This window comes from Struthio camelus, chromosome 18 (assembly GCF_040807025.1).
Source record: "Struthio camelus isolate bStrCam1 chromosome 18, bStrCam1.hap1, whole genome shotgun sequence".
Taxonomy (NCBI): domain Eukaryota; kingdom Metazoa; phylum Chordata; class Aves; order Struthioniformes; family Struthionidae; genus Struthio; species Struthio camelus.
This window is the reverse complement of record NC_090959.1, coordinates 19655284-19679176: the sequence shown is the minus strand read 5'-3', so window position 1 is coordinate 19679176 and position 23893 is coordinate 19655284. Positions and strand designations below refer to the sequence as shown.

Sequence of the window (23893 nt, the reverse complement as noted above, 5' to 3'; positions counted from 1 at the left end):
TCGGCCCGTGGCCCGCGCTGACAGACGAGACACAAGGGAGCACGGATACACTTTATTAACGACAAGGGCAGCAGCGAGCCCGCGCGGAGGCCTCTACAGCAGCCTGCGGAGCTCCTCGAAGTTGAGCAGGTTGTTAGCTGTGTCGGACCAGGCAGCGTGCGTGGCCCCATCCATCTCGGGGGCCAGGCTGTTGGTGCTGTCCAGAGTGTGGTTTGTGCCACCAATATCCGCACGGCATTCGGGGCACTTGCTCCTCTCCATCGCACCCCCGCACTCCCCAATGACATAGATGTGCCCATTTTTGCACTTGAACCAGTGACCGCGGGGACAGCCAATAGCACTGACAATCTGCACCCGCTCTGCTTCAGAGATCCCCAGCCCTGACACAGGCAGGGCACTGCAGAGCTTCTCTAATCTAGCCTTCACTGCAGCCTCATCCTTCTCTGTGAATTTCTTTGTCCCTTCCAGGATCTCACGTACACTGGCAATCTCTTCTGCAAGGGCTGGGGTGATCCTCCCACTTGCACCTTTGCACCTTGCCAAGAGGCTCATCAAGTAGGTCAGTCTCTGGATCTCAGCCTGCAGGTCAGAGAGCTCCTGCCCTGTAAAACTGAGGCGTGGCTTATCCAGCCAGTCCTGGACTTCATCCAGACGCTTCCTCAGCCCTTTCCTCTCACTTGCATCAATTTTGCTCATCGAATTGGTCAGATCAGCTAGACGGTCATAGAAGTTAAGCTGGTTCTCAATTAGTCCGATACTCTTTGTGGACAGAACAGAGGCTCTCAGTTTATCTTCCAGCATAAGGTACTTAAGGGGTAGATTCCTCTGCAGAACAGCATTCTCTGCTAGTGCAGCCTGCAGTCTTTGTCTGCTAGATTCAATTTCCTGTACTGGGCCTTGGATTTTCTCTTTCACTCTCTCTATCTCATCCAGACGCCTTTGCACAATGGTGCCATATCTCAAATTCTTTCTGATAGGTGTCTGACAGACAGGGCACACCTTCAGCTTGATAACATCATCATCTTCATCCATATAGTGGTCAAGGCCTTGGGACTCAAAAACATGGCCACAGTCTTCAAGCTGTACAAACCGAGCATCTGGATCCTCCTCAAAGCCAAAAAAGATCTGCGTGACTTCTTCATGGTCACAGACAAGGCACTTCTGTGGGCAGGGCTCTCCACACAATCCAATACAAGGGTGTCCACAGTGCAGTAGTTTAGTACACGGTACATTGCAACGAGGCCTATTGCATGGCTCAGAGCAAAGATTGGTACACTGATAGTGCTGACATCGCCACTCACATGGCTCTGCACATGGAAAACAGCGCTCTCCACATTTCTTTTTACATCTGCTGTGAATGCAGTGGTTCTGACAGTCCAGCTGACATGGAGGGCATTCGGTAGTACAAGGCTGCTGACACTTGTGGGAGCAGACTAAGAAGCGCTTGCATGGGCTGTTACACGGCTTATGAAATCTTCCTTCAAAGCAGGAATGACAGGAACCCGAGCATACATGACCACACTCCAGCGTGACAGAACACTTAGTTTTACATTCCACAGGCATCCCCTGTTTCATCTCCTCAGTGATCCAGCACTTCACTTGCTGGATGTGGCCACATTTCAGTGCAACTGTAACCAGCTCAGGACACCTTGTAGTGCATTCCTGCCCACAGAATTTGTTGCACCTGTGCCCACAGTTCAACTTTTTCTGACAAGGTTCTTGGCAAAAAAACTCAGTGTCTGGAGTAGAGCACGGCACCATCTGTCGGTGGCCACACTTGGAAATAATTTTCTCAACTTTCACCATGCAGTGTCCACAGGGCTCATAACACAACTGCGGACAGCGATGCCCGTTTGTACAAAGCACCTTTTGACAAGGCTTCAGGCACTGATACTCTTTGTGCTGTGTGTCATACGGGTGACATGCCCTTGTGCAAACATGTCCACAACTCAACCTAAATTCACAGGGACGACTACAACCTCCTTCTGGGACTTTGCTGAAGTCTGCTGCAGTAGATACCAGTGTCTTGGTTTCAGGGTGGTTTTGGCAGCAAAGCATCAAGGAGCGGCCAATGTGGCCTTTCTCCCGGAGGGTGTGAATGATCTTGCTCCAGAGAGGAACCTTGCCAAGCATTCTCATATTTCCAATACAATACAACCCTTTCTTAGCTCTGGATAATGCTACACATATCCGATTAGAGATCTGCAAGAACCCTGATCTCTCCTCTTTGTTGCTCCGCACAAGCGACAGCAGGATAATATCATTCTCTTGCCCCTGGTATTTATCCACTACATGAACCTTCACACCTGCAAAGGTCTTGGCCGGCATGAGCTTACGCAGACAGAAAAGCTGCCCAGTATAGGTAGTAAGAATGGTGATCTGAGAAGGTAGATAATCCTGACACAAGAAATACTTGCACAATTCCACTACAAACTGGGCCTCATGTGGGTTCTGGTGGCTTTTCCCTTCCTGGATCTCTTGCTCAGGAAAGTCATGCTCCACAAAGAAGAGGTTAGATGAGACCCCCTGAAACAAAAGAAAAGAATCTCAGAAGTAGAATTCTACCTTCTGTCTCTACAGCCTCTTCCCATATCTCTGATTATCCCTTACTAAGATTCTTTAAGTATGCAGTAACCACATCCTGTAGTCCTCTCCTAAAATAATTGCCTCTTAGATTTCCATAGTATATTCATCAGAGGAGACTTTGAGCTGATTAGTGACATTTCCAGTAGTCACTCAATAGTCATCAACTGCAGGGGTTTAGTGAGTTATCTGCTCACCTGTCCAAAACTTCCATTTGCCTTGGGTTAATGGGGACCTTCATTTTTTTGCCTATTAACTGGAATTCTTCCACCCACAAAGAATTCTTGGGCTGTTATACCAAAACACAGAGACTGCTTTTTTCAGGAAAGAACACTTTTCGTGGATCACACACACATCTCTGGTTTTCCAAGGTGACCATAGCTGCAGTAACTGCTGTATACTTTAATCTAGTTGTCACCTCTGTTGGTTACTGTACTAGATAAGAATCTAAAATGATAAAATTATCATATCTCAGTTTTTTGTTTTTTTTTTTTTAAAAAAAGGTCAGATGGGATCATAACATTCTCCAGAATAGCTTACCTTATAGGAGACCACAAAATTTTATCCTGTTTCTCCTGACCTAAGTAGCTATTTTTAAATAAGGCATCTTCTACAAAATACTTCATCTGGATTTGAAGATACAAAGAAGGGACATGCAACTTTATCCTAGAGACAGCTTATTCTAGTAAGTAATCATCCTCACTATTCATTTTCTCCTGCCTGGCTTCAGCATTTTACAGTGGTTTTTGGTACACCTATCTCATTCACTTAAAGAGCTTTCATTAACGAGTACTGTCTTTTCACAAAGAGATCTAAGTAGACTAAGTTACTGTAATCCTCTCTGTAACCACCTCTAATTCTTTCTCCCAGGGTATTCAGTTGCTTGGGTTCCAAGGATTCAAGACCTAGCTCGGACACAGCATTGCTGTCACCTTGACTCAGAATTCTGAGGAAATTGTTAAGTTGTGACAGAGGGCTGTGCAAAAGTCTGCAGAACAGGGCTATGCAAGATAGGGCAGGTAAAAGTTACATAGGTACGATTGTTACTAGTTCAAAGATAAAAAGATAAGCACTAACACAGAAAGGTATAAAATCATAACTGGTGTGGGGCAGGGAAATAAAAAAAAAAAATCAGAAAGGAGGGAGTTAGTGGAAAATGGAAGCTCAGTAATATTGAGGAAGCAGCAGAGGCTGACCTTTCCTCTTCTGATTGAGGCCTGCCTGACTTGCAAAGACATTTCAGGCATCTTATGGTGAGGCAAGCATACCAATGCTCAGCTTAATAAATCATTAAATTCTAGCTGTTTGGTTGCACACGTTAGCTAACAACGATTAGTTTATACTTTTAAACTGCATAGATCCTGCTTGCAGATTTTGTGTACACGTAAAGGTGCCAAAATAAAGAACCCAAGTAATCAAGTCACCTATCTTATGAGGGAGCTTCACAAATTATGCTCTAAGTCTCTCGTTTAAGATTTCTTCCTAGCTTTCAATCACATACAACTCTTTTGGTCCATCTTCCTTTTTGTCTGTTCTTTTACAGTCTTCAATACTGGATCCATTTACAATGCCTACAGTTGCTAATGCCAGACAAAGTTACATGTTATTTGCCTAATTCTGTATACCTTGTTTCCTTGATTTACATATCAGTTTCTTTAGCTGAACTTGATTTAAGAAGTTAAAATCCTTAAATACTATTCTACAGAAACTTGTTTTAGCCAGTTACAGAGGACAAGAGAAAGTGCTTGACTGCTGAAAACTCACTTTTATGTTTTCATATTTCAGGACAGATGGATGGTTCTCCAGCTCCTGGTATATGTGGGGACTGAGAAGCTGGGCAATTTCAGGACGCATGCGGTGCTGAAACACAAAGCAGCAGCCTATCAGTCTTGAGGAAGAAGCACCATATTTCCCTGCCAAGAATCTGTTGTTTCACTGTAAAGACAGCGGCCAAATGCAAGACAAGGGTGACTTTCCAGTAAGAATCAAGATGAGAACCCTCCCTCCAACAGCAACTTCAAGGTGAGTGTTACCAAAGTACCTTCATGAAAATCACTTGGCAAGGCTGTTGTAATAAGCATGCTGGTCTCACTGCAATCTAAGGAGAACAGGGTTCTAGATAACAAAATCCAGCACCTCACCCTAACCACTACATGATCTCTTCTAGAGAATTTTAAATCCAGGACTGCTGGAGGAAGAATCAATTTCTCCAGATACCAAAAAAAAAAAAAACCAAACAAAAAAACACAAACAAACCCCAACAACCACGGTTATAACACTTTAGCAGGAGGCAGCCTGAAAAGATTTGTGCTGCCATTCTCTCAGATGCCACAATAAGCCACGTTCATTGCACTTAAAGGTGTAGGAACCACAGTGTTGCAGGCCACATTAGTGCATAACCAGGCAGCTAGAGTAAAATGCCTGGAAAAGCAGTATACTGTTTATGGCAGTTTGACAGCTCTTACCACTCTTCTCGAGATAAAATAAAAGGATGTGCTATTTAAGGCTCCTCTGGGAGGAGAAACATGAACTTAGATGTACCATAAATTTAAACCAAGTAAAATGTAAATGCAATAAGAGAACGTTCTAGAGCTGCTCCTCACTTGGTATTTCAGGCGAACAAAGGGGAAATCGACTTTCACCAGCCGTTCAAAGAGAGAGACTTCCAGATTGAAGTTCTTGGCCAGGTCATACACATTGGTACTAGGCTGCAGCTGAAAGAGAAGGGATAGGAGTCCACTTTTTAGCACTTCACTCTTCACCTTTTCCTGTAACCCTCGTCCCCAATGGAAAGGCAGAGACTGGATTTTTTGCAGAAGTGCCAAGTGTCGAGGTTAGGTACAGTCACAGCTAAACTGGATTCAAGTGCATGTCACTTGTGATAGTTAAACTACAAGACAAGTCTCACAGGAGCTTTACTCCACAACCACAGGAGAGAGGGCCAATGACATCTGTAGAAACTAGGAAGCTGTAAGTCTTGGTAACCTTTCACATCTGGTGTTTGGTGAAAAGGCATAGATGTTACCTGCTGGTGATCTCCAGTGAGGATGAGATGCTGGCAAGCTTTACTCAGAGTAGTAATGGTGTGAGCCTCCAGCACCTCTGCTGCTTCTTCTACAATTACAATTCGTGGCTCCACTTTTTGCAAGATCTGACGGTATTTGGCAGCACCTGAGCAAGGAGAGAAGATGAGCTTTAGCAGAATATAATTACTTAATGAGAGATTTTTCAGGGTGGGGAGTTCCACCGCAGGTTATGTCCCAAAAGAGACGGAAGGTCTTCCCAAGATTCCGTGTCCCAAGTCTCAGCCTTTTGGGCTTTGAAACAGAGCCATAGCAAGAACAGCTTCTATATGGAGAGGTAGTAGGGAAGGCACGCGGGGACTGGAGTCCTATGCCTCGGCCTTTTCCTGACCTTCTCTTCAAACAGAAGACACCTGTTCAGCACATCGATCAACACACCTAAATAAACCCCAAATTGTCTCTCTGAAGGGTCAGATTACAAGACTTAACACTACTTGCGTTCACCAAAAGGTGGCATGGAAATAGCAGTGAAGGTATCAGTTGTGTTTAACTTAGAAACGAGAAGTGGATCAAGAACAGAAACTGCTTACATAGCTAACTGACAGCTTGTCTTTGCGATAGCCACATTTGCAAAGAGAGTCAGCGATTAAGGCGGCTGCAGATCAATGTGGAGCCTGGCCCAGGCTGTTAAGCAGCACTGGATACTAATCCTTTGGCAACAAGGTCCTTTTTACTATCACTGGATACAGTGGGACGCTGGTTTGTTCCCCGAGTGCCATGGTACCTGTAGTTGTCATCCCCACAACTTGAGCCTCTTTGAGGATGCAGAGATCTTCCTGTAGCCTCAGTTCTGCCAGCCTCTCTGCTGCTGCCTGGTACTGCTGTTCATGCTGTAGAATCCTCCGTCGAATAAAGCCCTGATACATCTGCAACCAGTGCCTGAGAAGAAAGTGCTATTATCACACACAGCAAGGGGAACAGGACAGCGATCTGGAAGTTTTGAGCAGAGTCAGTTCAAAACTTCCTGTGTGTCTTCTGGACAAGTGAGGAATAGCATCTATACTCAGTCCTCAATCTGCAGAGCAGGGATGACAGCACTGCCCTGCCAATACAGGCAAAGTGAGGACAAATATCTTACAGGGAAAAGCATGTTCAGATAATGAACTGAACAGGTATGGACAAAAACCACCTCAGACTGACAGAAGGAGCTTGCAAAATGAAACAGTCCTAGGACACATTTGCCTTACAGACTCGGTAAAACTGTTCTGTCACCTGTAAAGCCTCCAGCGGGAGCTCAGGTCAAGTTGCCACACATCCTGAATAGTCTTGGCCTCCAACTCTGTCATCGCACTCAGTTTACGGAGCTCATCCCTCATCCTCCGTTTCATTTTCTTCCTCTGAGCAGCAGTCATCTGCAGAACCAACCCCCAAACAAGCAGTTATAGCACAAAGTTTCTTCTGTGTTAGCATCCCCATGTTACTCCTTACAAAGCCAAGCTGAGTCAGGGTGTGCTAGTGCATGCAGTTACCTCCCACTGCATAGCCTTCTGCTGTGGTTGGGCTGTTCCTTCTTCCTGGTTCTCCAGCTTCATAGCCAGCAGCACACTGGCCAGTTCATGAACAGCCCTGTGCTCTTCCTCCTTCCTCCTCTGAGGCTTTGCTGCCTCCTCATCCTCAATCACTCGGTCAGCTTGAATCAGGTCAGCCTCCTCTGGGATTTCCAACAGCTCCTCTTCGGCTTCACCTTCCTGCTCCTCGTCTCTTTCCTGCTGACCACCTGTGAAAGTCACTAGTTACGTGCAGGCAGTCACAGCCACTCTGGCAGAATCACAATGCAGCAGTCAGATCTCCATGTGAAAATTAAGGTTAAACTTCTTTCCACCACCTTACGGTATCATGCATCTTTCAGTGTTTGTTAAGTAGCAGTGTCTCTTCTCTGGCATGCATGCATTGCTTGGGCAGACACAACTACAGAGGATGAGTTTCTCACCTGGAGTCTCAGCCCCTAGGTTCTCTGCAGCACTCTGGGTGAAGACAGTTACACCAAGGCCCAGCCACTCCAGAATCATTGAGTGTTGTGAACCACTGTAGTAAAACTCCTCCTCATCCTAGTATAAAGAAAGTTAAATCAGCCAGATCTATTGCAGTTCAGAGTCTTAGAATAATGCCAAAGCAACACCCTGCAGCAGCATACAATTAGGACAAGTGCCCTGCGTGACATCCAGAGCTAGAAAGCCTGGGCAGGCTCAGATCTTCAGAAATAGCATCCCTCTTTCCCTTCAGTTTAAGGGGCTCTCTCTTGGTCTCTTGTATTTTTACACCGATAAAGATCATTTGAAATCGGTGCCATTTAAAGAAGCAAAATTTAAAGCTCTGGCTGAAAAACAAAACAAACCAACCCTTCTCCCTCCCCCAACCTTTTTAGAGACTACAGTCAATCGGCATGGCTTGCCATTCACTCCCTCACTTTCCTAGTAGTGGAGTGAGGCTAAAGAAAGTGTGCTTAGGAACCTCAGTCTCATTTGCAAAAAGGGCATGGGAGTACAGTAAACGGACACTGGGACTGCTTGACTGAGGAAAAAAGGGACCTCTCTTACCAGACCATTCATCAGACTGTCCCAGTGCTGGGGGGCGATGCATGCTTCCAAGTGGCGCTCATGCAGCACTCCATATGTAGTGCACTCTAAGTGCTTTGCTCCTTCATGGAGCTCCTGCTCAGCCTGTTTCATCTGACCCGTTATCTACTCATAACAAAGAAGATAGGCATCATCATACTCAGAGGAACACAAAGTTCAGAAACAGCAGGACAAGAAACTAACAAAGTGAACAAGGACAGAAGGATTAAGACGCTGACTTCAATGTAAGACAAGGTGAAAGAGCAAGCCTGGAAGAAGTTTAGTTAGCTTCTCCAATGCACAGACAACCCAGTTCCCTGTGGTCTCCAGCAAACTCTGCACGTACGTTCACATAGGCCCTGCGAAGATGCATTGGCAAGTTGCGTCGGAATTCACACTTCTTCCTCAGCTCCCTCAAGGTGAATTGTTTCAGGACCTCGCTGCTGCTTCTTCCCCCAACTCGCACCATCCCACTTTTTTGGAATGTGTATATTCCTGGGAATAAAACAGAAATATTAGTGCTGAAGAGCCAAGCTCCGTTTTCTGCAGCAGGTCAAGGGGTACGGAGAACAGTATTTGACTACAAGCTCTACACTGGACTGATCTGACAGACACTTTCTTATTGTGTGTCAGTGGGGCTGGAGTCAGAAGCAAAAGCCATAAGGGCATATCATGCCCAGAGATGAGACAGTTAGAGCAAAGAGCAAATACTATAATTTCTATTCCTCCCCCCAATATTTAATCAGACACTCTTACCTTCTAAGAACTGATCCAGTGCATGGTTAGTGTAACATACTACAAGGATGGGCGATTTCTGGACAGTGCTTTGCCACACACGCTCGTTAGTCAGGAGAGCCTGAACAATCTTCAAACCCACATAGGTCTTCCCTGCAAAACAAGCTGAGAATCAAAAGAGGGCAATCCACCCTATACAGCCTGCCTTGAAACACAGGAATCATCAAAACGAGATACAAGGCTTCCCTCTGGGCTGTAAATCTCGCCTGTGCCAACCAAGATCTTACCCTAGAGGTAGCTAGGTTACAATCCGTAAACAAAGTAGCATGTCACTGCTGCCTTTTGGTTAATAAACTGGGCTCAGACACTGGCTCCATGTATGAAAGTCAGCTGTATGTGAAACATTCAGATACTAGGAAAATAAAAGCAGTGGTTGCTTGCTGAGTTCAGGTCCCATTTAGAATAGTTAAAATTCATCTACCTTCCCCACAACAATTGTGAGAGGGTTTACACATGCTTGCAGTCACCATTGCAATGCTTTGTACACCTAGAGCACCAGAGCTGAACACTCCCGATTTTCTAACATGCTATGAAGACTAATAGAGCAGTTGCTCAGCTAAAGACAGCATGGAATCAAAACAGTTGAAAACTTTTCCACCCCAAAACCCGGCCCGGGGTCTACTGGCAGCTAGGTCAGTGACATGTAAGATCATATCTGACTTAGAGGTACATATGGGTATTTGAGGATATTTTAACCTTTTTCCCCACAGCTCTCACTAACTGGGCTACTGAGGCATCAATTGGGCATAAAGCTTTGGAGACACTGCAGCTGACTTTCTCAGTTAGTCTTCCTAACTGGGGGAGTCAGGTAGAATTTCCTAAGTGATAGACATCTAAAGCAAATGTTTCTCACCAGTCCCAGGAGGTCCTTGGATAATAGCCAGCTCCTTGGTGAGTGCAAGATTCAGTGCCTGCATCTGAGACTCATCTAATCTCAAACTTTCCATTGAAGGCCACTGGTTGGGATCTAGAACATTGACACTCTGCCTTCTCAAACCATCAGGGTACATCTCTTCATCTCTTGGAGGGTCTTCCATCAAGGGTGCAAAGTTGTAGGTAGTGCCCACTGTTAGGTATGCTGGCTCCTTCACACGTGCATCACATTCCACAATGTACTTCTGGAATGGAATATCTTCTTCCCGGATTTCCTGTAACCCTTCTAACACATGCCGATAGGCCTCAAAGTAGGCAGTTGTTTCTACCATAAGGAAGGAGTCTGAGGGCTGAACCTCTGCCAGCAGTGCCTGGCTCTGTGCATTAAAACATAGCTGCACAACTCCCTGGGCCAGATCTGCACTATCGCGATTAGAGACAGTAGCAAAAAGGCATGTTTCAAAGTGATCTTTAGACATGCAGACCAGGGATCCATACAGCAACCGTTTGGAATTCTGCCATCGTACAAACTTCAATGGCTTTGTGTCAAACTGGACCTTGTAAACAATACCAGACGAGGAGCAGAGGGGGGTAATAATACGTGTGTCAAAGTAGATCCTGATGTCATCAAATTTTTTCTTTCTCAAACCTTTGTCCTCAAAGTTCTGCAAAAGCTCCAGGATACCTTCCCTTAAAGGCCTTACAAAGTCTTCTCTCAGAAGACGGAAGTGAGTATCAAGATAAATGCTAGTGCTCTGATATCTTCCAGAAACAATATTGGGGCGCAAAAAGGGTTTCTCATCATGATGCACCTCATTATATGTTGGATAAATGGTCATTGTACGGTACGTTTCTTCCTGACCATCAGCCTGAGGCTGCATAAGCGTATAGTTGTCAGCCCTCAGTGTGCCTTCACGTCTTTTCTCCTGCAGGTGCTGCACAAGCATCTGGACCTTATTTAGATTCTTCTCCGTTTCTTCTGTGATATCCACACCAGAAGCTCGCAGAACATTTATGGATGCTGGCAAGACTGTCAAGAGAATGGAGATTTTCTGTACAGAGCTGGCTGGAAAAATACTGATCAGGTCCTGAAGAAGTGAGATGATGTTGCCAATGTGCTCAGGGTACTGATGTCGTACAGCAGGGACTGCCTCAGTTATAATGTCAGACACATACTGCGGCAGACAAATCTTGAGAAAGTTGGACTCCTTCACCACTCCAAGAAGCTGCTGGACACTCTGTCGATCCATTCGGGAACTGCATGCTTTTCGAAGCACCTGACAGATGAGCTGAAGGAAAGTAGGTTTCATAGATGTTTGTGAAAGAAGTTCCTTCAGACCCAAACTGGAAGCAAGCGTGATGACAACTTCAGAAGGGTCTTTCTGGAGGAGACTTTCTAGGAATTTGTAGCCAATCCTTTTGGCTTGCTGAGGCTGCTCACTAAGCTGGGCACCACCTGGGGTAGGGTTCTGGTAGAAACGAGGATTCTCCCCAGGCTGCATCCTCCTTCCTCTACTTTCATTTTCCTGCCCATTCCTCAGCCCTCTAGCTCCATCGTGGGCTTGTCCGCTCTGATGCTTCCTTCTCCTGTCCTCATTTTTTGGCTCGTTCCAGGGTCCTCTGGCTCTCTCATGTGCTTGCCCACCCTGATACCTCCTTCCTCTACCTTCATTTTCTTGCTCATTCCTGGGTCTTCTGGCCCTCTCATGTGCTTGTCCACCTTGATACCTCCTCCCCCTGCCTTCACCGTCTTGCTCATTCCAGGGTCCTCCAGCCCGCTCATGTACTTGTACACCTTGATACTTCCTTCCCCTTCCCTCATTCTCCTGTCCATTCCAGTGCCCTGTGGACTCACTGTTGGCCTGTCCACCTTGGTTTCTTCGTCCCTGATTAAAGAACCAGCCAGTGCCACCAAAGCTCTCCTCTCTTTGCCCAGGTAGAAGAGGGTAATTACCAGCCTGGGGGTTTTCCCCAGCCTGAGCTACTCTCTTGTGAGCCTGGCCTGAGCCATTGTTTATTCTGTTCCTGCCTGTTTGTGTAAAGCGATGATCAGCATGCCCTACAAAGAAAAGATAGAGGTACTCCTTAATTACAAATCAACCATATTAACTTGTCTCCCAATACAAGAGCTGAGTGTTTTGGCCTGGCAGTCAGCATATTTTGGACATCTTGCATCATATTAAAAACAAAATATATATATTTTACACCTAGGCCTTTATGTTGGTGTTTCCCTGGTACCCTTTTTTCTGACCATTTAAAAAAAAAAAAAAAAAAAAGCACCATGCCTAGAGTTCACGTACACTGTTAATTCATGAAGATACTAAGAAAAGAACACCTTTTCCACAGGCCAGAAAGCAGAATTAAGAAAGAGCAGAGGTGAATTTTCCTATGCAGGACAGGATTTCCTCTGGAATTAGCTGTCATTTAAATAATGAAAAAAACAGCAGCAGCTGGCTCTGGCTTTCTTTATGTAGCACAGATAAAATACAGATCTTCTGGACAAAGCCTGACCCATCACAGTATCAGAAAGCATATGCTGTACAGTCTTTATCAAGCCCTCAACTGAATACTCAGAGACGTACTGAACATTAGCAGAATAAATTAGCAAAGAGATTGTTGCAATGCATCATCACTTTAAGGGCCCCGATCAGAATCTAGGAGGCAAATAAGGAAATGCAAGAATTTACACTTCAGAGGAAATCATACTGCACACGCACAGGCAAGGAAGGAATGGGTCACACTGTAGCACATCATCCCCCAGCTGTTCTGTGACCTGCTGCCCTGCGTTAACCACGCAGCTCTCACCTCTTCCGCCAGTTCGGAGCTGCCAGGAGCGAGGCTCCTGCCCGGCGCCGTCCATCGCTCGAGGCCCCGGTGCTGCCTCCGCCGGGCTCCCGCGGCCGTCCAGGGCGAGGGCTCTGCTCCGTGCTCCGGGCCTGAACCGCACCTGCGCCGCGAGCAGAAAACCGGCGCCGTCGTGCTCGGAGCTCAGCCCTCTGCCCTGCGCGGCTGCCGGGGCCGCTGGATGAGCCCCAGGCCAGCACCACTCCGCGCCGCCCCGGCCCTAAGTTTCGCTTTCCAGTTCCCGGCGCGGCCGCGCCCAGCCGCGCCGCCCCCGGCCGGCACCGCCCCCTCCCCGGCCCCCCCGGCACCGCCCCCTCCCCGCGGTCCCCCCGGCCCCTGGCCCCCCCCGGCTCCTCCCCCCCCAGGACCCCCCCCCGGCACCGTCCCCTCCCCGCGGTCCCCCCGGCCCCAGCCCCAGCCCCATCCCCTCCCCGGGACCTCCCCCGGCCCCAGCCCAGGACCCCCCCCCCCCGCACCGTCCCCTCCCCGCGGTCCACCAGCACCGTCCCCACTCGGGACCCCGGGCCCCGCCGGCAGCGCCTCCTCCCCAGCACAGTCCTCTCCCCGGCCCCCCCCAGCACCGCCCCTTCCCCACGGTCTCCCCGGCCCCGGCCCCGGCCCCAGCCCCTCCCCGGACCCCCCGGCCCCGTCCCCACTCCAGGACCCCCCCCCACACCGTCCCCTCCCCGCGATCCCCCGGCACCGTCCCCACTCCGGACCCCGGGCCCCGCCGGCAGCGGACCCTCCCCAGCACCGTCCCCTTCCCGCGCCCCCAGACCCCGCAGGCTACATCCCCGGTACCGGCCTCTCTTCCTTCCGGTCGGTCGGTTCCCTCCAGCGCCGCTGCCGGCGGCCCGAGCGCCCCCGCCACTTTCGGTTTCCTTTCCGCCCGGGGGCGGGGAGGGGCGTGGCCCCCATCGCCCCGCCCACCATCCTCCGGCCCGGGCGGCTCTGCGCACGCGCCGATGCCCCTGCGCCCATGTGCTGGCGCGCGACTTCCGGGACGCGACTTCCGGGGGGCGGCGGCCATGCTGCAGCGCCTGGGCCTGGTGGGGACCATCGCGGAGGGGGACGCCGCGCCCGAGGACCCCGAGTCCGGGGACTCTGAGGATGAGCAGGTGCGGCCGGGCCGGGAGCGGGGCCGGGCGGGCTGGGTTGCGTGGGGCCGGGCCGGCCTGTTCGTTTCCGTGCGGCCGGCCCGGCCGGCGGTGGCTGCTCACGGGGTGTCGCTGCAGGAGCCGGGCCGGGTCGGGCTGCGGGCCCCCCCGCGCGGGGACTTCAGCGCCGCGTTCGTCTTCGGGGAGGCGGAGGCGGGCGGAGAGGGCGCCTGGGCGGCGGCGCTGCGCCAGCTCCGCGGCAAGGTGAGGTGTGGGGGCCGGGAGCGGGGGCCGGGAGCGGGGCCGCTGTGCCCCGCGCTCTGCCGGGCTTCTCTTACGGCGCCTCTCTCCTGATTTCCTGCTTAGAGAGCAGCCACAACACTGGACGAGAAGATTGAGAAAGTGAGACAGAAAAGGAGGATCCAGGTCAGGGATGTTCTCCTAGTGCCTAGAGCGGTACAGGTTTGGCTTTCCATAGCTTCCCCCGTCAGAGGCACAGGCTCTGAAAACATCCTGAGTCTCGGTGCCCAAGCCACAGCTCGGCACCTTGGCTGTTTTTGCAGGCATACCTGATGGGTTCCTGCTGAAAATGCAGAATTTTTTATGCTTGAGGTTTTACAAACTCATGCATTTCTGAATGGGCTCTTAATTAAAAAAAAAAACTCATAAAGGGTTGAAGTTTCTTTGTTATTCTTCTTAAACCATTCGTTTCATATCTTTTCCTAGGAAAAAGAAGCTAAACAAACAAAAGTGAAAGAGGAAGATACAAAGACTGAGGATAATCAAATCAAAGAAGGAGAGAGCGGGGATTTCAATAGAGAGAAAGAAGAGGATGTGGAGTCCCAGAACTCGTTAGATGATGAAAGTATCTTCACTAAAGCAGGTATTAGCAGTACACAGAGAGGTGGTCAGGAGCAAGGATCTGACAGACTGTTGGCTCAGTGGAGAGAAGTCTCTAGTGAGACTTTGGGAGGGAGCAAGCAAGAATCTATTAATTTGTGTTGTCTTATCCACAGACCTATGTGATGCTACTTCTGGTCTTGATCAAGCTTATTCTGAATTGTAGCCATAGTACTTTTATGTGGAGTTGGCCCTAAGGGAAGATGTGTGCTTGGCGTTTTACCCTGTTGCATGTCTGATGTTAGTTTCTGAGGCTTTTCCATCAATGACACATTAAGAACAAAAAGTACAAGAAGAGAACAGGCACCGCATCTTGTTAAGTGTTTAGCTGTGCTGATTAATTTCCATCACTTTTCTCTTTCTCTGCAGATACTCTCAAAGTGAAGGAACGGAAGAGATGGAAAAAGGGAGAAGCAGTAAGTGTTGGACAGAATGACACAAGATTGTTTGTTCTCTAGTGATTTATCTTAAGTAATTTCGCTTTGGTTAGCAAACCGTAGGTCACAGAACGCCCCAGAAGCTTTTGGTGATGTGTTTTGTTGTTGCCTACGTTGTTCCAGTTTTGTTGTTGTTCCTGTTTCTAGGAAGCAGAGAGCTTTTTTGAAGATGCCTCTCAATATGACGATAACTTGTCATTCCAGGACATGAATCTTTCACGGCCTTTACTAAAGGTATTTAGCTGTTTTGCTTACTATGTAGCTTTCTATTGTAGAAAATGTACAGCTTCCCCTCCACCAATCAAAACTGTCAAATTCTTCCTCTCTTTGCAGCCTCTCTGAACAGGAAATGTGAGGTAGAGGATGGTATGACAGTTAGCCTTTTAAGAGCTAAAGAGTTATTTCAGAGTCATAGAAACCATTCTTTGATTTGCAATATATGTCAGTGCTATCTTGAGTGACGCTTATCTTTTTTATGTAAAGTGTTTAACTGCTCTATCTCCTGTGTAGGCAATCACAGCTCTTGGCTTCAAGCAACCAACCCCGATTCAGAAGGCTTGTATCCCAGTGGGCCTTTTGGGGAAGGATATTTGTGCCTGTGCTGCCACTGGGACAGGTAGGAATTGAGCAGGCGGTAGGAAATATGGAGAATTAACTATCCACAATAGCTTAGTAATTCTTCTTCATTTTCTTCTGTAGGTAAAACAGCTGCCTTCGTCCTGCCTGTACTTGAGCGCCTGATTTATAAACCTCGTCAGGCTCCAATAACGCGGGTATTGGTTCTGGTGCCAACTCGAGAACTGGGTATTCAGGTGCACTCTGTTACAAAGCAGTTGGCACAGTTTAGCAACATCACAACTTGCCTTGCTGTAGGTGAGCATTAAGTTGCTTAAGTAAACCATACATCTCACTGCAAGCTTCTGTACAGCACTTGGAATCCTGTGCTTTAAAACTGGAGGCTGTATGGTTATTGCAGGCATGCTTTGAGTAGGTGTGCTATAGTTTAAGTTCTCACTTTCCAATAGCGTGCAATTCTGTTTTTTTTTTTTCTGATAAAAGAAAGGTGGTCATTTCTAATTGTGAACATGGTATTAATCATAATTGTTTCCCAGTCTTCAGAGTATTTGGGTTTGTGTACTCTTAAATCCTGCTCAGGGAGTCAGTGGTCCATGTTCACTCTCTTTCAGGTGGCCTAGATGTGAAGACTCAGGAAGCAGCTCTACGCTCTGGGCCAGACATTCTTATCGCCACTCCTGGGCGGCTGATTGATCATTTGCACAACTGCCCCTCTTTCCACCTGAGCAGTATTGAAGTGCTGATTTTGGATGAAGCAGATAGGTAAGCTGGGCAGAACAGTAATGAAAAAGGAAATGGTGGCTTCCCGTTTTCCTTTCCCCAGGGTATAGGGCAGTGGTTATTGCCCTAAGTAATGGGCCTTGGCTAGAACCATTCAAGCTGCTTTGCTATATTTCTCTTGTGTAGGATGCTGGATGAGTACTTTGAGGAGCAGATGAAGGAAATAATCAGGTTGTGCTCCAAACACCGTCAGACAATGCTCTTCTCTGCCACAATGACAGAGGAGGTAAGGCATGCTGCTGGGAAGCACTTTCAGGCAGAAAGCTGAATAGAGGGTTGTCTACTAAATCTGTTACCTGAGAGTATGTGGACTTTCTTCCTTACCTGTTTTGGTAGGTGAAAGATTTGGCTTCTGTTTCTCTGAAAAATCCTACCCGGATTTTTGTGAACAGCAACACAGATGTTGCCCCTTTCCTGCGGCAGGAATTTATTCGAATCCGACCCAACCGAGAGGGGGACCGTGAGGCCATTGTATCAGGTGAATGATGAGGGAGGAAAAGCTGGACTTAGTAGGTGACTCTGGAGCAGGCTGCTGATAGGACTTTCTTTCAGCTCTGCTGACACGAACCTTCCCTGATCACGTGATGCTTTTCACCCAGACCAAGAAGCAAGCTCACCGTATGCACATCTTACTTGGGCTGATGGGTCTACGGGTTGGGGAGCTTCATGGGAACCTCTCTCAGGCACAGCGGCTGGAGGCACTCAGGTATTGCCAGGCTTAATGAGTACTCATAGGAAGAAAAGTTCAAGTTGGAAGTTTTGGGCAGGAGTGAATTGCTGCATTCTTTGCCAATGTATTTGTTATCTCTGCTCAGGCGCTTTAAGGATGAGCAGATTGATATTCTGGTAGCCACAGATGTGGCTGCACGAGGACTTGACATTGAAGGTGTCAAAACAGTGAGTATTTGCAGTGCTGAGCTTTTTCACGAGCTTTGGAACCTTTAATGTTTTGCTGCTAAAACTGTTTCTTTCATAGGTAATCAATTTTACCATGCCCAACACCACCAAACACTATGTGCATCGGGTGGGGCGGACAGCAAGAGCTGGCAGGGCTGGCCGATCAGTTTCACTTGTGGGTGAGGAAGAGCGCAAGATGCTGAAGGATATTGTGAAAACTGCCAAAACACCAGTGAAAGCCAGAATTCTTCCACAAGGTACACACTCCACTGAGGGGGAAAACAGGCAGGAGGCAGGCAGGGAATGTCGTGGTACAGAGGAGGGACACTAATATGTTGGAATATTATAAGAGGTGCTGAATTGGAGGATGGACATTGCGTGGGCTGCTTCTCAGATTGCTCATGCTGGATTTTTTTTCAGATGTCATACTAAAATTCCGAGAGAAGATTGAGAACCTAGAGAAAGATGTCTATGCAGTTCTGTGCTTGGAGCGTGAGGAGCGTGAGATGCAGCAGTCAGAAGCGCAGGTAAGTTGTTGGTTTGGTGGGTGGGAGGGATTTTTTTAAGGATGTTGATCTGGAGTTGATGGAGTGTTTAAGAAGGTTGCTCTAATGTAGAAAGGGAAGACATAGATTTTTCCTTAGCAGCCATGAGCTAGCTTTTTGCCTGAATTGTCTCAGATCAACAGGGCAAAGAAGCAGCTGGAGACAGGAAAACAGGAGACTGCCAGCGAGGGTTTGGAGCGAAGCTGGTTCCAGACCCGTGAGGAGAGGAAGAAAGAAAAACGTGAGGCATGAAGCTGCTAGCCATCTTAAGTGCTAGCCATAACAACTGGATGCTGCTCTGTACTTCTTTTGTAGAAGATATTCTTTATCCCATGTTTTTCTCTGTTTTTGTCCAGTGGCTAAAGCCCTGCAGGAGTTTGACCTAGCATTACGAGGGAAAAAGAAAAGAAAGAAGTTTATGCAGGATACACAGAAAAAAGTCCAAATGACAGTGAGTAGATGTATGGACAAATGGGATGCTGGGGTGGATTATCCCAGTTTCCACTCAGCAAACGCTCACATCGCTATATACTTGCATTTTAACATTTCCTAGCCAGAGGAGAGGTCACAGTTTGAAATCTTGAAATCTCAAATGTATGCTGAGCGGATGGCAAAAAGGAATCGCCGAGCAAAGCGAGCCCGAGCCTTGCCAGAAGAGGAACCAGCAGCAGCGCCAGCAGGTAGGGGAAGACTTTTGTTTTACAACTTGACTGCCCTACATCAGTTACTTTGTTACATATAGGTGAGGTAAGCTAATTTGTGCAGTGGTAGGCAGTCCTTGTGTTGAAGGAATGGCTGCTGGTACCAGTCAGGCTCTTGTTGCAAAGAGAGTAATTGTTTTTCCTGCTGGCTACATGGATTGTAACTGTCAAGGCTACTGGGCTCCAGTAAACAGGACAATGCTTTGGCCTCCTCCTTACAGCCAAGGTTCTGACTATTGTCTCTGTTTTGCGTTAGGCCCCAAGCGGAAGAAAAAGCTGTCTGTGTTTGATGAAGAGCTTACCAACACAAGCAGGAAGGCTCTGAAGCAGTATCGTGCAGGGTAATGCATCTTAATAGCAATGGATTTTCTGGGGATGCTTTGTCTGATCCTGGGAGGAAGGGAGACTCATGCCCTCTAGTTACCTCATGGGCAGAGCAGAGAAAGCATATCTTGCAAGAAGTACCTGTGGCATGGTAAAACAGCTTTCATTAGCCCTTTCTGATGTCAGAAGCATGTCTGGAAGAGCAAGCCACTCCTTTTGACTAAGGTTAGATCAGTAGCAGACAAATACTGAATTCTAATACATGAACAAAAACCACCTGCTATTCTTTGTCCCTGTAAATAGTAGGAGGGTGAAGCCTGGATCAGATGAGTTATGTACTTTAGTGACTTTTGTCTTACTGTTACTCTTTTTTTTTTTTTTCCACCCCCTCATACAAAGTCCGTCATTTGAAGATCGGAAACGCTTGGGTATGGCCCAGCACAGGAAAGGAGGAAACTTCAAATCTAAGTCCAGGTGCAGCTCCCTTGACTTCTTTATTCAAGAATTTTTCCTGCTTTCTCTTTCCTTTTACCCTGTTTGCTTAAAAGGCCCTTGCCAAAAGGTTTGCGCTGCAGCAGCTTGCCCTACTACTGCAGGTCTGATGCTTGGGACAGTCAAGAGCACCACTACTGCCTTTAAGAGCATGTTCCTAGGTTTCTGCTTGGGAGGGCATTTTCTATAAAATCTGTTCAATACTGTTCTGTATTTATCAGCTGTGATGGAACATGATTTCAGGAACTTTCTCTTTCAGGTACAAGAGAAAATAAAGTGTTTCGCCAAGTGGATAACTTGAACAATGCAGGTATTCCAGACACAGTCTTCAGGGGCCTGGATTTTGTGCTGGGAGGTGACAACCTCAGTGAAATTAAACAGTGTTTTTTTTTTTTTTTTTTTTTAAAGCTTTGGGATGTTCTGAGCTGTTCATAAATAGTTGGTGAAGACCCATATGTAAAAAACTACATCTCTAGCAACCTGTGCAATAAAGGATTGATTTCTTTCTTTTTTCTTTTCTAAATAGTTTGCTCTAGTATTTTATAGAATTCCTAGAGCAACTGAGAGCTGGGATACGTTATATCTTTGTCTGACTCATTTAAATCAAGCTGTTGTCTCTAGGTAAAAATTGGATAACAGTTCCTGCTTTGCCATTGTGCTGTTGTGATCCCCATTACTTAATAGGGCTGAACCGTTCAGAACCTACTTCTGAAATGGAGAAAAATTCTGATGCAACAATTACAGTGTTTAGGTGCGTGGTATCTGAAGGATGGGCACATCTCAAAGGGGGAGAGGCAAACATCTTCCTCTTGCCAGAAAATAAAGCAGCTATAGACTATGGGGCAAGAATCTAAGCCTGCAACCAGAATGGCAGCCGCTTTACAGTATTGTATGTGACTAATGACAGGTTTGCTTATCCTGGCATATATTTTCTTAAAGCAGAAGCAATGCAGCTCCACTTACGAGGAAGTTGTATTAAGAATAGTGATCATACTCAAGCCAAGTAGCATTGTACTTACTCTGCTCTGTGTAAAGTGGGAGAAATAAGTCTGTTTTTTACTAACATGGTTATGAAATTTGAGGTTACTAAAGAGAAATTAAGTCTATCTTCACTATCCTTACAGATTATCTTTCATCTGCCACTTGCTGAATTTCATTGATATAGGAATTAAGGTATAAAGGACACAGGTCAATAAAGAATTAGTTTGCTAATGTTTGAGCTGCCTATACAAATAGAGCCTTTCCCTTCAGAGCTGCCCTTCCATGTAATAGAAATGCCGTACTGAAAAGTAACAGTTGCATCCCTGAAAGACAGCAGCACAACAGTGACTTCAGGTATAAGGTTTTCCAGCTTTATTAAAAAAGGTGAGCTTTACAAGCAGTAAATAGAAAATATACATAACAAAGTTTGGACAGGTGGTACTGCTCAGTATATTCCCTTAACCAGTCTTCTCACAGTTCACAGGTACATTACAGAATATCCTATGGCCTTGGTGGGCGCATGCCAGGTGGAGGGGGTCCTGGGAGTAAAGAAAATGAGTTCAATAGTGAATATTCAGCTTGAATATGGAAGAGAAGAAAGGTGAAACAAAGCTAAACCAGGAAGATTCTTTTTTCCCCAGTGCTCAAAGTGGCCTAGAGATGTGGTTAGGCCACTGAGGCACCTACAGACAACTAGCATAGCTAGGAAGCCATTGAAACATATCATGCTCCAGACATCTTACCTTGTGTTAAGGCTCCTCCATGCTTCTAGGCATTTAAAATAACTTCTGCTCACCTCTCATTCCTGGGGGTGGCGGTCTCATGCCTGGTGGAGGCATCCCCATAGGAGCACCACGGCCAGGCGGCATTCCCATTGGTGGGCCCATAGGTGGTCTCATGCCTGGAGGAGGTCCCATCATTCCTTAGGACAAAGAAAGAATATGTCTCAAACTGCTAGACCATGGGCTATGCTTGTATCAGACAAGCCAGCCTTAACAAGGAATGTATCTGCGTTTGCTAAAAACCAAAGCCTTCACCATGTTGCTTGCTTTGTTTTCTGTTTCCTAGATTTTGTATATAAATCCAGCTCCATATTAAAGGCATGAGCTGGATTTCAGAATAATCCTGCTAAACACCAACTCTTCATCAGACTCAGACCAGTTCTTCATCACCAATCCAGCCACATATTACACACCCTTTGCTGTCTCAGTCATATAAAGTACTTCCTACCTGGAGGAGGTGCTCCTCTACTCATGGGTGGAGGAGGACCCCCACGTCCTGGCGTGTACTGAGTCGGGGCTCCTGCTATGCTAGCAGTGGCTGCTGCAGCAGCAGCTGCAACTGTTCCACGGCCTTGAGGTGTCATCACCTGTGAACAAAAAACCCTCAACAACTTGTTCACAGAGAAACACTACATCTGCTTTACTTTATCAACAAAACAACTAAGCAAGATTTACTTTCTTATTCCTCCAGAAAACCATGCTGGTCCCTTCTTAACACATTAGATAATGCTACAAACCTCTACTACAGTTCCCTGAATACCACTTGACTTCTGTCCAGGAAGCTGTACTTTCCAAGCCTCTTCTTTCAGGGTATCAGTTTCAGAATTCCTAGTGGGAGCTGGTACTAAAAAAACCTCACTTGTCTCTAAAACTCTGAAATCAGAATCTGAGATTGCAGTTGTTTCATTCCATCAACTTCTGGCATCATATCGGCAGCAAGAACTAAAAGTCACCCCAGAATATATCAGTCAAGTCTTTTTTTAATGGGCTGCAGTATCTCACCTGCTGGGATGGTCCTCCCACTCCTCTGACAGGGCCAGCTAATCCTGCTGGAGCCTGTGGCATGGGTGCACCAGCTGGTACTCCTCTCCCAGCTGCTCTCCCAACTCCAGGTCCTCCAGCAGCTCCAGCAAGAGGTACCCGGGCAATTCCAGTCTGAAAACAGACAACATCCCCCACCCAAAAAAATGATTAGTAAAGTCTCCAGGTCCTAGGAGTCCCCACAGCCCTCCTCTGTCCAGTGATTCTGAGATAGTGAACAGACTGGAACTTCCTACAGTGAAGTTCTTTGGATCCAGATTCACAGCAGCATCTGGAAGTCTAGAATAATGCTGTAGTAGCAGTCTCCTGCAAGGAAGGAAATTTATCAGACATCTTTTCCTTTTCTCTTTAGTTCTGTGCTCATTCTCCTTACATCTTTTGGAGGTGGCCCTTCAACTGTCATGGACACCAGGTTTTCTCCTCGTAGCAACACTAGACCAAGGACTCGTTTCTCCTCCCGCTCTGGCTGTTTTGAATTCTTAGGTCTAATGAAGAAAAAAAGAAAGAAAACATTACAAGACAGAAGAAAAAGTTTCACGCCAAACTACAGAACCTGCCATAAAAAACACATGTTTATGTGCCCCAAACTTAAGAAGATAGAAAAGTATAAATGCAAGATCTCTACTGTCTCCATGAAATTTCTTCCATGATGCTTAGCTGTTACACTGACTAGCTTGGCATCACTTAAAAGTATGTTTTGGCTATTGGGCAACATTTGAAACAAAAGTGATATAGTACTTTGGAAAGGAAAGGTGAAATAAGAACAAAACGTTCCCCCCTTAAGTTTACTAATACTGGGTTTTGAGATGCAAGACTGAAGTCATCACTATATTCCTGCAAAATCTCGCAATAGATGTCCACCCTAAATACTGTGTGCTGATCTGGTTCGGAACGGGTCTGATAGAATCAGAACAGGCGGCGAAGGGCCTCGGGGCGCCAGCGCCTCACCACGGGGGCGCTGGAAGGTCCAGCGGCCTCCCGGGGCCGCGGCGGCCGGGAAGGGCAGGCCGCGCTCGTTGACCCCTCTCGCGGGCTCCCCCGCGGCGCCGCCGCTCACTTGATCTTGCGGAACTCGTCGCAGTCGCAGAGGATGAGGTTCATGTGCTTGTCGAAGGCCTTGAAGGTGCCGATGAAGACGCGCCCGTCCTGCAGGATGCACCGCATGCGGTAGTCAATGTGCTGCAGCATCTTGCTGCTCTTTCCCACCGTCTGGAAGAGAACCACCGTTACACGGCGGGGCGGGGCGGAACGGGCCCGCCGCGCGGCCGGGGCCGGGGCCGGGGCCGGGGCCGGGGCCGGGGCCGCCCGCGCTCACCATGGCTGCGGCTCCGGGCGCCCGCTCCTTGCCGCCGCCGCCGCCTCACGAACGCCGCCACCCGCGCCGGAAGTGCCCTCAGCGCGGCGCCACTTCCGCCCGCCGCTGCCTCGCGCTGCCTGCGCACGGCCCCTTCCGGCGCGGGGCGGGCCCGCTTCCGGGGGAGCGCGGGCCTGGGCGGGCCCGGGAGCGGCCGCCGTGGGGCGGGGCCTGTCCCATCGCGTGGAGCTGCCCCGGCGCGGCGGCCACTTCGGGCGGCTGCGGCTCCGAGGAGCTGCTGCTGCCGCGGTGC

The 23893-nt window shown here is 47.8% G+C and overlaps 3 protein-coding genes across 11 annotated transcripts; 1 reads left to right on the top strand and 2 right to left on the bottom strand.

Annotated features, from left to right (window-relative positions):
• Positions 1-37: 37 nt before the first annotated feature.
• ZNFX1 (zinc finger NFX1-type containing 1) lies at positions 38-13672 on the bottom strand. 7 transcript variants are annotated; one of them, XM_068912959.1, is made up of 14 exons: positions 13539-13672; positions 12695-12836; positions 9870-11178; positions 8978-9109; positions 8568-8716; positions 8204-8347; positions 7597-7714; positions 7136-7383; positions 6879-7018; positions 6391-6545; positions 5609-5754; positions 5187-5297; positions 4348-4443; positions 38-2526 (listed from the first exon to the last, which is right to left on the bottom strand). In XM_068912959.1, exons 1-14 carry the CDS (start codon positions 13664-13666, stop codon positions 94-96), a joined length of 5451 nt encoding a protein of 1816 aa, XP_068769060.1. In that variant the 5' UTR covers positions 13667-13672; the 3' UTR covers positions 38-93. The 7 variants fall into 7 exon arrangements, with proteins under 7 accessions (XP_068769060.1, XP_068769056.1, XP_068769057.1 ...); XM_068912955.1 differs by having other exon boundaries at positions 9870-11948; positions 13539-13663; XM_068912956.1 differs by having other exon boundaries at positions 9870-11948; positions 13535-13617.
• Positions 13673-13705: 33 nt separating this feature from the next.
• DDX27 (DEAD-box helicase 27) lies at positions 13706-20005 on the top strand. Of its 3 annotated transcripts, XM_068912962.1 has the most exons (22): positions 13706-13851; positions 13969-14094; positions 14197-14256; positions 14557-14713; positions 15100-15146; positions 15315-15401; positions 15678-15783; positions 15867-16040; positions 16355-16505; positions 16650-16749; positions 16860-17001; positions 17076-17229; positions 17339-17420; positions 17500-17677; positions 17841-17947; positions 18101-18206; positions 18322-18416; positions 18519-18645; positions 18923-19007; positions 19390-19464; positions 19742-19792; positions 19891-20005. In XM_068912962.1, the coding sequence occupies exons 1-21, from the start codon at positions 13762-13764 to the stop codon at positions 19755-19757; spliced, it is 2265 nt and encodes a 754-aa protein (XP_068769063.1). In that variant the 5' UTR covers positions 13706-13761; the 3' UTR covers positions 19758-19792; positions 19891-20005. The 3 variants fall into 3 exon arrangements, with proteins under 3 accessions (XP_068769063.1, XP_068769064.1, XP_009671921.2); XM_068912963.1 differs by lacking the exon at positions 15867-16040; XM_009673626.2 differs by having other exon boundaries at positions 13739-14094.
• Positions 20006-20812: 807 nt separating this feature from the next.
• Positions 20813-23760, bottom strand: SNRPB (small nuclear ribonucleoprotein polypeptides B and B1). Its single transcript, XM_068912969.1, has 7 exons — positions 23602-23760; positions 23344-23495; positions 22660-22771; positions 22248-22400; positions 21694-21832; positions 21260-21385; positions 20813-21002 (listed from the first exon to the last, which is right to left on the bottom strand). The coding sequence occupies exons 1-7, from the start codon at positions 23602-23604 to the stop codon at positions 20965-20967; spliced, it is 723 nt and encodes a 240-aa protein (XP_068769070.1). The 5' UTR covers positions 23605-23760; the 3' UTR covers positions 20813-20964.
• Positions 23761-23893: the final 133 nt, after the last annotated feature.